General features: G+C 37.7%; 1 protein-coding gene across 2 annotated transcripts; it reads left to right on the top strand.

The window, feature by feature from the left end:
• Positions 796-10,817, top strand: LOC109836735 (serine/threonine-protein kinase D6PK-like). 2 transcript variants are annotated; one of them, XM_020404723.1, is made up of 4 exons: positions 796-960; positions 1,555-2,745; positions 9,528-10,301; positions 10,384-10,817. In XM_020404723.1, exons 2-3 carry the CDS (start codon positions 1,640-1,642, stop codon positions 10,282-10,284), a joined length of 1,863 nt encoding a protein of 620 aa, XP_020260312.1. In that variant the 5' UTR covers positions 796-960; positions 1,555-1,639; the 3' UTR covers positions 10,285-10,301; positions 10,384-10,817. The 2 variants fall into 2 exon arrangements, with proteins under 2 accessions (XP_020260312.1, XP_020260313.1); XM_020404724.1 differs by lacking the exon at positions 796-960 and adding an exon at positions 992-1,079.

Here is a 15,421-nt window from a genome sequence, read left to right as displayed (position 1 = left end):
CCAAACAGCCCCTTAGTCAATGGGACTCTAATCAAGGGAAACTCATTTCAATTTAGGGAGGAAATAGATTGATTTTTTTTTTATTTCTTTACAAGTTTCTTCTTTTCAGTTTTTCTAGAAAGCCAACTAATCAACCATTTGGTATATAAATAAATAAATGAAATGATGTCATGGGCTGACGGCTCACTTTGTTAAATAAGCTATCAAAAAATAGATTTGTAAGGTCTAACTATTTTGATGCGACTAACGGGTTGTTTGGTTCCCTGTGTTTGAGTGAAATGCTCTCTTGAAAGCTTGTCAAAAGTGCCAAACTTTCAAGCAAAATCGCCTATCTTTTAGAGAGGCGAAAGAGAGATGATTTTGCTGAAAACCTGCCAAAGAAGTGACATTTTGACAGACTTTTAAGGGAAAATATTTCTGAACAAACGGACTCTAACAAGATAAACTTCAACACATGACTATTTCTTAATAGTTTAATTAGCCATTTATAACTTCCAAAGATAAATCATAACAAATATAATTTTTGCAAGACGTGGACCATAAACAGAAAGCGATGCTGAGCAAGTTTAAAAAAGCAATGGGATAAGGGTCAATATGGCACAAGAGGTAAGTCACTCGAAAAGCCAAACCCATTTCCCGCCACCAAACTCCAAAAAACCACACGGTTCCAGGGTGCACCGAACCCAAAGCGGACCCACTACCAGGATCCAAAGCAACGTACATGGGTCCCATATCCCCTGCAAATATCTCTCTCCTACTTCTTTTTTCCTACTTCAAAATTATATTATTATTTTATCTCCCCTACCTCTGTTGCCCCTTTCTCTTTTGGACCTTTGCTTTGAGCTGCACAGTAGCTGACATCGCTCTTCTCGTGACCGGCATCACTCTTTTGTCCACCGCTCTCTCCTCCACAGAAATCTCATGAACTTCTCTCTTTATCTCGATCTGGTTCAGTTTCAGGTATAGATTCTCTCTCATCTTTTTCGGTGGTTTTTTCTGAATTTTTTTGTTGATTAGAGGTGTAGAGGTGTTGAAATCGGGGTTGTGAGTTGAAATACTTCAAGATTGTAATTTTCAAGGTAAATAATTCATTTTTCCAGAAATTGAGGTTCTGAATTGAATTTTTCAATATTGCAGTTTTTGTTCCGCAAATCTGTTTAATCTTTTGCTGCAATGAGGAAAAAAGCCTAAATTTTCATTTTTCTGGCATTTTTTTTTGTTGAAATATGTTACATCTAAGTTTGTCACTGTAACTGTCTCATTATTAAGGTACCAACAAAGATTTTGTATTTAAATTTAATTTTCTCATGATTGTTACAGAATATTGGGCCACTGCACATGAAAGAGCTGGTTACATTTGATTAATGTTGCTGGAATGAAATAAAAAGCCAAAAAATTGTTTTTATTTATTTGATTTGATTTCTGGGTGGCAAAAGAAATGGATTAACGCAGAAATACGCTATATCTGTTATTTTCTTATTAAAATTTTCTTAACAATCTACTAGAAAGGAATTTATTTATTTAAAATTTAATTTTTTTTATTGATTGTAACAGGATTAATGGGGGTGCCGCACATGAAAGAGATTTTGGGTTATCATTATTAGTTTAGGCTGAGATTTTGGGCGATTGCTCCCTTCAAATGGCTTCGTCTGCTGCTAGTACTTCTGAAATTGTTGAAGAGAAAGACGAATTTGATTTACTTCGTAATTTTGGTAGGGCTAATCGATTGAAAATCAAGCCGAGAGCTACGAAATGTAAGCCAGATTCTGGGCTGGGGGTTTCTGAATCTCCAAGCCTGAAACAGGCATTGAGAAGACTGTGCATTTCTCAGGCATCAGAAATGGCTGCTATAAAAAGGTCATCGAAGTTGTTAGGATCGGCAAGTGTTTCTGACGCTGAAACAATCGAACGGTTGTACGCATCGATTGTTGTTGAAGCAAACAAGGAGAGTCTTTTGCTAGAAAAAGAGACCAAGAATTCTACTAAGAAAGAAATTCAAGTTGGTGAAGCACGAGATGTAAAATCATCTTGCAAGAGCTCTCGTATTTCGGCCTTGAGAAATTTAAAGATGAGAAGAACCCAAGATTTGTTAACAGTGGAGCACAAGTCATTTTCTAAAAAGAAAGGGAAGCAGAAATCAGTACAAGCAGCGGATAGTCTTATTAGTAGATTAAATAAATTTAGTTCCAATAGCAAAGATGGTGGACATTTTGCTATCCAAAAGGATGAAGGTTTAGTTTCAAGGGAAAAGGGGGAATGTTCTGAAAGCTCCCAAAGTAGCTTAGGTGATTCTATTAGCAGCAGTACCATCAGCGAGGAGAGCAGTTATTGTCGCTCTAGTAGCAACTGCAATCGCCCACACATGTCAAAAGATGTGAGGTGGTCAGCCATCAATCATGTTGTGAAGGAGCATGGAAGTTTAGGATTGAAGAACTTCAAGCTTCTAAGAAGAATTGGATGTGGAGATATCGGGACAATTTATCTTGCGGAGCTAATTGGAAGTGGATGCTTATTTGCCTTGAAAGTCATGGACGTTGAATTTTTGGTCAGTAGAAAGAAGATGCTTCGAGCACAAACTGAAAGAGACATACTACAAATGCTGGATCATCCATTTCTTCCGACATTGTATGCACATTTCACAGCAGATAACCTCTTATTTTTTGTTATGGAATATTGTACTGGTGGTGATCTGCATGTTCTTCGCCAGATGCAACTTGACAGGAGGTTTCATGAACCAGCGGCTAGGTATGTTGGCACCAGCATCATATCTCTCTCTCTCTCTCTCGATATATATATATAGTTGGCGCATGTGGCTAAATCTGGAATAAAATAGATATAAATCAGAGAGAACTGAAAGAAAGTTGAAGTGCTATATTTTAAAACTTTTTCAAGTTAGTTGTTGTGCGTTTGTGAAACGTTGTGCTTAAAGCAATATTTGACCTACTCCGGTGCAAGGATCCCAAGGCCAAACTGCTTCCAGGAACAGCAGTACAGTATAATGGTGTGCACCAACCAAGTACTGTCAAGATCTCCTCGATCTATAAGACATTTCGGTCAAGGCAACGATCTCCTCGATCTGTTAAAACCTTTCGGTCCAGGCAAAGATCTTTTGATCTGTAATAATCTTTCGGTTCAGGCAAAGATCTTTCAATCTGTAATAACCTTTCGGTTCAGAACTATATTCCTTTGGGTATAGACTAAAGCTTGCACGCTTTTAAACTCTGCAGCAACACAACAGCTTAACAGATTCAATCTGTTCAAGTTTTACAACACTTTAGTGTTTCTCTCTATCCCAAGAGCTGTCCCAAGGGGCACTATTTATAGGCCTCTAAGGCCAGCTTAAGGGTCACCCACAATCAATTTGACCGTTACAAATCATAATAACAATTATGATTGTAACAGCAAATGACTTAATTGCTGTAACTGCTGCATGCAGTAACGCCTAAACGCGAGGGTCGCGTCGCGTCTCCGCCTCGCGACACGAGGCTCGCACCTTCGCGCAACGTGAGGGTCGCACCCTCGCACGAACGCGAGGATCACATTCCCTCTACAAACGCGAGGGTCACACCCTCTCGCACAAACGTCGAGGTGGCATCAAAGGGCGCCACCTAGCCCCGATGCATCCGTGCAAAGTGCACTTTACAAAGAGTCACTTAGCGTCTCAGCCCGATTAGCCCCGATCCCCGGCCCATTGGCCCACGAGCCCATGAACCCACGACCCACTAGTACTTATGAGGGATTCATTGATTTATTTAAGACAATAATTCTCGGTTTGCCTACATCAAGCCTCGAACTCAGGACTTTTTGAAACACCAAAACTGTTACTTTTCACTACACTACTGAAAAATACCAACAGTTAGTAAATATATAGTTTGAAAACTTATTTTGGAAAGCGGTTTTGACCAAAAAACTTTTTAGCCACTTATATTGTCTAGGGATCCTTACATGATATAAAAATGTTTTTTATATTAATAAATAAATGGCTAGGAAGTTTGGTGGACATCAACTTAAGTTGATAGGAGTCTTTCTCTCTCTCTCTCTCTCTATATATATATATATATATATATATATATATATATATTATTAATATAGATATATACTATATATAATATTATAATACTACTCATATATATAGTAACGAGAGACAAGAGAGAGAGAGAGTAAAGCTCCTATAAACATAAGTGGATAGGAGCATTTATCCACCAAACTTTTATCCGTTCAATTATGTTTCGAGATTTATGCTACACATCAATGCTGTCTTTTGAGATTTGTGCCTTCATCTGTATTATGTGCTTAAGTAACAATCTCATGCAAATCAATGGATAAAGAGAGTTTGTGGAACAAAGGCTCCTAATCCACTTAATTTAGTAGGAAGCTTTATCTCTCTCTCATCTCTATATATGTATATATATATATATATTATATATATATATATTATATCATATATATATTATATATTATAATATATATCTACATGTGAATGGAAAATTCTTGATTTTTCTTTCATTTGTTACTTAAAGTGGAAGTACCTTGTTGTTAGTTAATAGGTATGTTCTCAAATTCAATGACAATGAAATAATTGCCCTCTTGAAGGTGCAAAAAGTTGATATTTGTTGGTAGTGAGCACGATCATACTCATGGACGAAATAGCATAGATAAGGTGTTGTGCGCAGCGAAAATTTCGGCAGAGTTTCTGGTGCACAATAAGAGAGAAAGATCGATAAGAATTCTTGTTTCTCAAAGGGAACAAGAATCTGAATCCTAATATCCCATCAAAGTGAGATATTTGCTCTTCCTCTCGTCAGCTCTAGGACTGCGCGTCGAGGGATCCTAAAAACTATTACAATGGCCACAAACTCAAACAAATCAATTTTACGTGGTTCGACAAACTGCCTACGTCCACGGGGCAAGGAGGGGGGATCTACTATTAGAGAGGAGAGAATACAACTAGGTTTACAACTTTCACAATTTAAACCCTCAAATTAACTCTCCAATCTCTCACAAAAGACTCTCAACAGGATGCACACAACCCAAAAATAGGCCTCTGCCTTTTCTTTGCATAGCCGCAACTGAGTTTTCTCCAAAGCCAACGCGTCCTTCGCACCAGCCCCTCTTTGCTTCGGTTTGCACGCCGTTTTTTTTCCCCAAGCCCTCCTTTTCACGCCCAAGCCAATTGTTCACGAAACCCTAGATGCTATATTTATAGCAACTGGGGAAAAAACACACCTGCTGTTCACGTGCCTGGCCCCACACGTTATCACAACACGCGGTTTGCTGGCCGAAGCAACGAAAAACACGTTCAACTACTACATCTATCACGAAAGCAAAGAAAACTTATGTGGGTTGTGGTCCCCACTTCACGTGACTTCACAATTCTCCACCTCGGTGAAGTTTTCTCAAAACTGAGCCGACACCAATCAAAACAAATGCCTCACTTGTTGTGTCCAGTACGAAGTGAAACAATTCACGACAATGGACTCAATCCATAACAAGTTGAGAACCCAAATGAGAATGCGAACACTCTCCAAATGTCGGTATCAACTCACCAAATCGATCTTACCCCCATCAAATAATCCAACCCGGCTGCATCATAAAGACTGCCTACGTATCCTCTTGCCCAAGGAATCAAGCCGAACGTAGTTCGCCCAAATGGCCTCCAAAGGCCTCAATCCACTAGAAGAGTTCGCAACCCTTCTCTAATATCATCAACTCTGTGGCTGATAGCACCTCCAATGGTCTCAAACACCTCCACCTGAGGTGAACCAATGGTCATATCCAAACTGCATCTATCAGCTGCACTCGAGTCAAAACCCAACTCATCATCTGCATCCGAATCCAAATGACTTCCACGCTGTGTCACATCAGCTGGAATCCCAACCAATGCAGAATGACCTGGAGTATGTGGGAAAATCCCCACCCAATGTGGAGTAGCATCAATCTCCACCCGCTGCAATACCTCTAAGGTCTGTCTAAAACTCTCCACCTGCTGAGAGTCAATTGGCTCCCTCATCGAAGCCTCAACCAAAGTGACACTACCAGACCTATCTTCCAATAGAGTTATACCTCCAATCACAGCAGTTGACAAGTCTTTAATAGGATGACCCAAATACGTCGAAGCCTCTGTCCAGAAACTCTTCTACAAACCATTGCTCGACCACAAACACCGATCCTCCTCCAGTAAGGCACGGTTCTCCAAATTTATCACCCTATTTAGTTGTCCCAAGATTTCCTTTCCAACGAAGTGTCTCGAAATGCCGTGAGTTCGGCTCCAATACAGAAATAGGTCCATCTTGTACCTCCCATCAGAATGGAGTACCTTCACCTTTCTGTCTATTACATACTTCTTCAATCTGTTAGAGACTACTAGGACTTTCTCCAATGAGGATTTGGTTGCAACCCAAACACGCCTAGAATAGCCACCAACAAAGGAAACCAAACGCCTATTACCTCCCAATGATGCCCCCTTGGAAGGCCCCCAAACATCCACGTGAACTCCTCCAGAACGACCCTTAGCACGGTGAATAGAGGTGCCACACTTCACCTCGGTCTTCTTGCTCACATCAACATGTTCACTGGACTTCAAATTGCAGGTCTTTACACCCTCTTTCAATCTATGCGAGGAATCAATACTGGAATGGTCAAGCCCCAAATGCTGCAGTCTAGTTGAATCAACAGAAGTCGTCAGCTCTCCACCTGCCATTATACCTCCAGTCAAGTAATACAGGTTATTTCTCCTGACGCCCTTCATCAAAATAAGAGAGTCTCTCGCAATCTCGAGAACCATGTCCTCAACACGAACCTTTAGACCCTTTCCAACCAAAGCTCCAATCGAGATCAAGTTCTTCCTCAAAGAAGGAACATATCTCACATCGTTTAACTCTCTAACAGTCCCGTCAAACATCTTGATGCGAATTCTTCCTATCCCAAGGATCTGGCATGCACGGTTATCAGCCATGTACACCACACCACTATCCACCAGCTTCTTAAAACTGGAGAACCATTCCCTTCTAGGGCACACATGATAGGTCGCACCACTATCCAACATCCATTCAGATTCCTCCGAATAGCTATCTGTAGGACTGATAGAAAGCGAATAAATAGAAGAGTCAGAATTATTACCATCCGATACGATGTTTGCTTCTGATGATGGTTGCTTCCCTTTTTCCTTCTGCTTATTCTTCATCCATTCGTCGATCTTTGGATAATCTTTTCTTCCAATGACCAGTCTCCTTGCACCAAGCACACTGATCTTTTCCTACTCTAGACTGTGACTTCTAATTCTTCCGATTTGGATTCTTCCCTCTTGCGACCAACGCCTCTGCTACCGACTCAGTCGAATTCTCCTTATCCTTCTTTCGACGCTGATAATTCACCAATACAGCAGTGACCTCACTATACGAAAGTGATGCCTTCCCATTAATCAGAGTAAGGACGAAGGTCTCATATTCCTCGTCGGGCAAGGAACTCAACAACAGCAACGCCTTGTCCTCATCTTCAATCACGACATCCACATTCGCCAAATCCGCAAGAAGCTTAGTGTAGTGGTTCATGTGATCTCTAATGGAGGTTCCCTTCTTCAACTGGAAACGATAAAGTCTCCTCTTCAAATGCAAGCGATTTTCCACACTCTTGGTCAAATACTTGCTTTCGAGAATCTCCCAAATCTTCTTCGCAGAAGTCTCATTCATCACATCATATTTTAGATCTTGAGTCAAACAAGACCTAATCACACCACACGCCGTTCGATTCATCTTCTTCCAAACCTTCTCTTCAATCTCATCTGGCTTGCCATCTAACTCCAATGTATCCTCCAAATTCTGCGCGTTCAGCGCATCCAAAACCTCGTATCTCCATAATCCAAAGTTGTTTGTGCCATTAAATTTCTCCACATCTATCTTCATAGAGTGGATATTCAAACTCTGAATGGTCTTCGCGCCAGAAGCACCACCCTCGACACCTGAAGCACCTTCTTTCCCCGACATCTTACGCACCAACGAACGAAGAATAGATTCAAAACTAAAAAGATAGAGTCTTTACCAAAAAAGATCCCACCTTTATCACCAATGAAGCCCTAAACGAGCCTCCAAATTGATCTACTCCTCCAACCAAACCCTAGATCTGGAATCTGGGTTCTGATACCATTTATTGTGCGCAGCGGAAATTTCGGCAGAGTTTCTGGTGCACAATAAGAGAGAAAGATCGATAAGAATTCTTGTTTCTCAAAGGGAACAAGAATCTGAAGCCTAATATCCCATCAAAGTGGGATATTTGCTCTTCCTCTCGTCAGCTCTAGGATTGCGCGTCGAGGGATCCTAAAAACTATTACAATGGCCACAAACTCAAACAAATCAATTTTACGTGGTTCGGCAAACTGCCTACGTCCACGGGGCAAGGAGGGGGGGAGATCTACTATTAGAGAGGAGAGAATACAACTAGGTTTACAACTCTCACAATTTAAACCCTCAAATTAACTCACCAATCTCTCACAAAAGACTCTCTCAACAGGATGCACACAACCCAAAAATAGGCCTCTGCCTTTTCTTTGCACAGCCGCAACTGAGTTTTCTCCAAAGCCAGCGCGTCCTTCGCACCAGCCCCTCTTTGCTTCGGTTTGCACGCCGTTTTTTTCCCCAAGCCCTCCTTTTCACGCCCAAGCCAATTGTTCACGAAACCCTAGATGCTATATTTACAGCAACTGGGGAAAAAACACACCTGCTGTTCACGTGCCTGGCCCCACACGTTATCACAACACGCGGTTTGCTGGCCGAAGCAACGAAAAACGCGTTCAACTACTACATCTATCACGAAAGCAAAGAAAACTTATGTGGGTTGTGGTCCCCACTTCACGTGACTCTTCACATAAGGGACATGGAGTACAGACATGATGACATAGAATCAAAAAATAAAATAAAATAAAACATAGCTGTTGTGTATATTATTTCTTTGGAAATATTTAGCTTGAAACTAGATATTTTAGGTTGATTTTTTGGCGATTATTATTTATATCCCATATTATGGAAAGATTTATCTAGCAACAGAAATGCATGGGGTATATTGAAGAAGGCTACTTGGCTATGATCTTCCTTCTGCTAGGTATCTAATAGTCGAGGTCAGATGGATGTAATCTGGTTTGTTCGGTTTAATGTGGTGCTTCTACAATAACTAAGAAGTTGCTTTCTAGATTTTTGCACATTATTAAGTATGTTCCGTTATAACTTTATGCGCCTGCCATTTTGAGATGAAGCTGTACATGCTAGATTCCTTGTATGTATCACAGTGAACTTCATAATATGATATCACTTAACTCTTTGATTTACTTTGTCAAGAATAGTTCCCATGAAGACAAAATGGTACTATTCTAAAATTTGACTATGGGAAATGAACAAGTACTTAAGAAGCATACACAACCCTTGTGTGGCTGTGTCTGTGTAATACTTCCTTGTATCTATGAGTTTTTTTTTTTTTACTTCGTTGACAAATATATATCCCTTAATTTCTAATCTGACATTGGCCTGCAACTTCTGCAGGTTTTATGTTGCAGAAGTCCTGCTTGCTTTGGAGTACCTCCACATGGTAGGGGTTATCTACCGCGATCTCAAACCAGAAAACATTCTAGTTCGAGAGGATGGACACATCATGCTCTCCGATTTTGATCTGTCAATGAAGTGCAGTGTCAGCCCAACCTTTCTCAATTCCTCTTTATCCAATGCTAAAACCCTACAAAAGAAGGTACCTGGGCAATGCACGAGCACGAGCTGTATGGAACCCTTCTGCTTCACTCCTCGTTTGCTAAAATCCAATGTTGCCCGTGTCAGCCGCCTTCCTCAGCTCGTGGTGGAGCCCACCGATGCCCGTTCAAATTCCTTTGTAGGGACCCACGAATACCTCGCTCCAGAGATCATCAGAGGCGATGGGCACGGAAGTTCGGTTGATTGGTGGACCCTAGGGATATTCCTTTACGAATTGTTATTCGGTAGGACTCCCTTCAAGGGTTCTGGGAACGAAGACACTTTAGCAAATGTGGTTTCTCTAAGCTTGATATTTCCTGAGAGTCCAGTTGCTAGTGTTTCTGCTAAGGATTTGATTAGAGGGTTGCTGACAAAGGATCCTGAAAGGAGACTGGGGTCAGTGAGAGGGGCAGCTGAGATTAAGCAGCATCCGTTCTTTGAGGGTCTTAATTTGGCATTGATTCGATGCACAGAGCCTCCTGAGGTGCCAGGAATATATAGCGCTGAGATTAATCAGGTGACCAAAGTACAGGAAGCAAAATATGTAGATTTTTGACCAGCTTTTCTGAAGAGGTATGTTTCCCTACTTGCAGAAATTTCTTAGCCTGTGTAGTATTAGTTGCTAACTTTGATTGAACATGTATTTTTGTTTCAGTAATAGACAACAAGAAGTTAATCATCATTTTGCTTCACAAACGAAGAAATAGTGATGATGATCTGCTTACAAGGACACTTGAGGTCCAGGAGGATAATACATGTTCACTATAACTAGAGCATTATTGACTGTAATTGAGATCTAAGATACATATGTAGTTGATCATCTCGGGCATTTCATGCTCGACATTCTAGTTTGCTGCTCGATATCCCGTCGCAATCAAAATTGCCGATGATGGTCATGTCTGAGGCCTGAAATCTCATGTGATTAGAATCTGAACGCACCATGAGAATTCTCCTCTTGTAGAAGTACGAGGCGGACAAGATCGGATTATGATTGTAGTATACATGTGTCAAAGTATATAGTATCGTTTACATACCGATTGTAATATGTAATTCTGAAATGGAAGTTACGGGGACATTTATGTCGTCCAATGTGCAGCTCATGAAACTTTTATTATTATTATTTATTACAGTTTTAGCAAACTGTATCAACAATTATCTGGTTTTAAGAGCTAAAATTTCCGCAGGTGTTGAATTTTGCTTCATAATTGCTGTGTCAGTGTAACATAAACAATGGAGGAAAGGACGTTGGCGATGTCCATGGATGTGGAGTTGAGAGTTTTTTGCCCTTAATCAACTCACCACTAGAAAGTCAAATTCAATTTTGTCACTGTCAGTATAGTGAGATTGAAATCGGGAACTTTAACTATTTTGGAACTTTTAACTATTTTCAGTCTCAGGTTTAATTGAGCAGGGTAAACTATAGAACATCTCCATGAGTTCGCATAGTTTGCAGAAAATCTTCCTAAGTTTGTAACAATTCTATCCCTCTCTCTATTTTAATTTCTAACAAATTAACTTAGGCATAATATCATAGAATATGATAATTATATCACGCTCGTATAGACACATATATGATTATTGTATATAAAATCAATGGCTACATCTGAAATTGATGATTATTTGAGTAGAAATTGAAAATAATGGGGGCAAAGTGTCATTTGTAAAACCTAAGGGAGATTTTCTGGCAACAATGCAGAAAAACTCTAAAATCTAAGAACTTGTGATTTAATCTTTTTGGGTTCAATATAATATACGTCTAAATTAAGTTTGTTTACGGTGTTTTTTCATGGGGGTTAGAGGATGGAAGGGAGGGTAAAATTTTATAAAATCTTTGTTTAAGAGTTTTTTTTAGGAGTTGAAAGATGGAAAGGAAGGTGAAATTTGGTAGGATTTTACTCCGCTCCAAATTGGGCAATAAAGCGAGTAAAAGAAATGGGTGTAAATTTTACAATATGGAGAAACAATTTTACATTTATAATTTATTAGTTGACAAAATGTAATGTAAGTATATTTATGTAACTTTATATATATCATACTCCCTTTAAAAGCACAAGATCGAGAAAATCTTTCTACGGTCAATATTACCCTTCACTATTTTAAATATTTTATTTATATTTTAATCTATCATATTCCTAATTATATCATATCCTAATCCAACATGAACTATCTATAGCTTAACAATTTAAAAAATAATATTAATAAAATATAAAAAATATCTTTATGGTATTAGTTTGTTAAGATAAAGAAATTATACGTAGCTAACATACTATAATACATAAAGTATTATGAAAAAAGCCAAAAAGTTTTAAAATTGCACAAAATACCCTGAAAAGTTTAAAATTATAAAAACCATCATGACGTCTGGAAACTTAAAATAATAAATATAAAATTAAGAAATTAATAGTAGTTTGCGAAGAATTTAAAATTTATGAATAACACCTCAATGTCTCAAAAATTATAGAAACACCCTCAAAAGTTTAAATTACAAACAAGCACCTGAAATTCTAAAATTTTAAAACTTACAAATAACATAGATGAATTCAAGGGATTATCATAATAGACCTAAAAATTTCTGACATTTTAGAACATAAAACAACAAATATAAAATTAAGAAATTAACACAAGCCTATGAAGAATTTAAAATTTTCAATTAATACCCTCAATATCCCAAAAGTTATAGAAATACCCTCAAAAGTTCAAATTATAAAAACAATCCTAAAATTCTAAAATTTTTAAAATTTACAAACAACAAAAGATAAACTCAAGAGATTACCCTCGTGCACCTAAAAGTTAAAAATTTATCGAAATTAACCTCAGAGTTACAAAAAATGTAGAAAAATTCTTTCAAAATTTAAAAATTGTAAAAAAAAAACTCTAAATTGTTAAAATTTATAACCAGTACGCATTAAATATTGAAACTATTGGTAGACCACTGAAATTTAAATTTTTTAAAAATTAATCTATAGTTTTAGCAATTATAAAAAACACCCTTAAAATTTCAGAATTGCAAGAAATATAACTTACAACTACCAAACTTAAAAGTAATTTTTAAAAAAACACTTCCAAAGTTTTAAAATTACAAATCACACCCTAAAAGTTCAAAACCACAAAAAGGGGCTAGAATTTCAAATCAACGGCTTAAACACTAAGTCGATCACACATTGTCTTTTCCAAAAGTTTAAAATATCTAACTTTTATAAATTTCTTATACAGCTAAATAAAGTATACTGCAGCTAAAATACAGGCCTACATACCTACAACCAATCAGCTTTGGATGCTTAAAGAAGAAGAAATTTGGTCAAAAAGGCTACATGAAAAGTAACTATTCTGCCTTGGATACCGAAAGATGCTTCATTTTTGTCAAAAATGCTAGGCTACTCTACGTCCCTTAGGTGTTGACAAAATTGAAGACGGTGGGGACCTCCAAGCTTTAAAGAATGAAAAAGAATCTTTTGCATAGTTCCAGAAAAAGTCTATAAAAGGAGAAGGAGTTGAGGCATTCAGGGAGGCGTTTTGGAGAGTTGAAGTCCTATCCTCTCTAGTGAAATCCCTCCAGTTTCCTCTTTTTAGTTTTAAGTTTTAGTTTGAGTGAGGTTTGCTTTTAATCTTTCTTTTGAGTGTTTTGTAAGATAAGTGTGCTCTACTACTAGCTCCAGCAGGATCTCCCAGCTTTCGGTTTGTAAGTGTTTAAGTTTGATTTCCTTCTAGTTTGTAAATCTCTTATGTAAATACTATCTAATTTGCTTCTGTTACTGTTCATTTCCGCCTCTGTTGCTATTCATTACTGTTCACGCTTTTACTGTTCATTTTTACTATTCATTTCTATATTTTTTCTTTTATTTTTGATATACATGTGAACGAAGAAGAAGATATAGCTATAAACAATAGATATATCCTCTCCTCCGTCTACACAGTAATCCCCACGAGCTAGCTCTATCGTATCAAGGCTAAACAAGTCCTGGTCACGGTTGGTATCAGAGCCAAGTTAGCCGGTGTCGACCTGCGGTGGTGAACCCATAGACCCCGTCAGCCGGTGTATATCCCAGTGAGAAACAACTCACTCTTTAATACTTTTGCACAATCTACAAGAAAACAATTGTAGAAATTTGTAGTAAAAAACTACTACAAAATACTGCATGCTTGATTGCTTTTATTTCTTAGCTTTAATTCTAAGCATTTTATTATTCAGCCTTATCGCTTTAATCATAAGCACTACTCTGGTTTTACTTCTTTCTTTGAATTGAATTTTAATTCTCTATCTTTTTCTAGTATTATCTAGAATCTCTAGCATTTTCTAGTCCTCTTTCTTTGTTCTCTTTTTACTTGCCTTCGTCGCAACTTACACAGCTTTGTTCTGTGTTCATCCGGTGTTGTTGACTGGTGGGGACATTGCGAACTTTTTAGAGTCCTTCTTATGCTTGAGTTTTAGCTTGATCTTTTGCTATCTGCTTAAAGTCTTTTTATCCTTAACTAGTTGTCGCAGTTCACACGGTTTTGTCCGTTAAGCTTTGTTTGCGTCTAGGGCCTTTCTGTCCGTGTTCATCCCTTGCTGTTGATAGGTTGGGTTTTAAAGTCTTTCTTTAGATGCCTAAGTTTCTAAGCTATCCTTATGTCAAAACCATGACGGTTAAAAATTCATATCTCAAGCCTAAAAATATAAATGTTATTGAAGATTTCACTAATAAATCATCTTTTGAAATCAATAAAGATTTCGTAAGGAAAGATTTTAACTCTTTAAAAAACAAAGAAAAAAAGGAATGGTTTTTTCAAACATACGACAAAGACTTTAGATCATCCATTAGAACCTTGTATTATGATTTCATGCGAACCAACAAACAAAATATACCTTTTTTCTTATGGTTCGAAGCCATATATTTTTAGAAGATCTAAAAAACTCTCTTAAACATCTTCCTATTGAAAATAACGCGTTTGTTTTAAAAACAATATCTAATACATGGAAAATAGATGAGAATAAAGAGATAGAATCTTTACATCCACCCTTTGAACCAATAAAGGTAGGAAATGAAAATATTAAAGCTGTCCCTATCACATCTTTAGAACCTTCTGGTTGGGTACCCGTGCAAAGGGATATTACCCTTGTGGCTGAACAAAATAATTTTGCCAATATTCACCTTCATACAATAAGTAAACAAACTGATAGAATTGAAGATATGATTCTCGACATGAAGAAACCTCTTTCTCACCCGATGATTATACCATCTTTTCCACCTCAGATTTTTACTAATACCAAATTAAGGAATAATAAACCTCTTGATGATCAAATCCAGGATTTTAATGAAGAATCAACCAAGAGATTAAAATATATAGAAAACAGAAAATCTCTTGCTATAAATGTCCTATCTGATCTTGAATCACAATTTGATGATATGACCCACTCTGATCACGATTTTGACAAACCCCTAACAATCCAGAGTATAACAAAACATCCATTTTCTTCCAATAATACAAAGAATTACTATAGGAGACCCACTCCTGCCGATATGCAATTTGAAGAAATTAATAGCCAAAAAATCAGTTTTGATGGAAACTCCCTTGTAGAATGGAATCTTGATGGATATACTGAATACCAGATAATACATCTTTTACAAGAAATGCTCATATATGCCAATGCTTGTAGACAACAATACCAGATAATACATCTTTTACAAGAAATGCTCATATATGCCAATGCT

Source organism: Asparagus officinalis, chromosome 4, assembly GCF_001876935.1.
Source record: "Asparagus officinalis chromosome 4, Aspof.V1, whole genome shotgun sequence".
In the NCBI taxonomy this organism is placed as follows: domain Eukaryota; kingdom Viridiplantae; phylum Streptophyta; class Magnoliopsida; order Asparagales; family Asparagaceae; genus Asparagus; species Asparagus officinalis.
The sequence above is the reverse complement of the archived record's forward strand: the minus strand, read 5'-3'. Positions and strand labels throughout refer to the sequence as shown.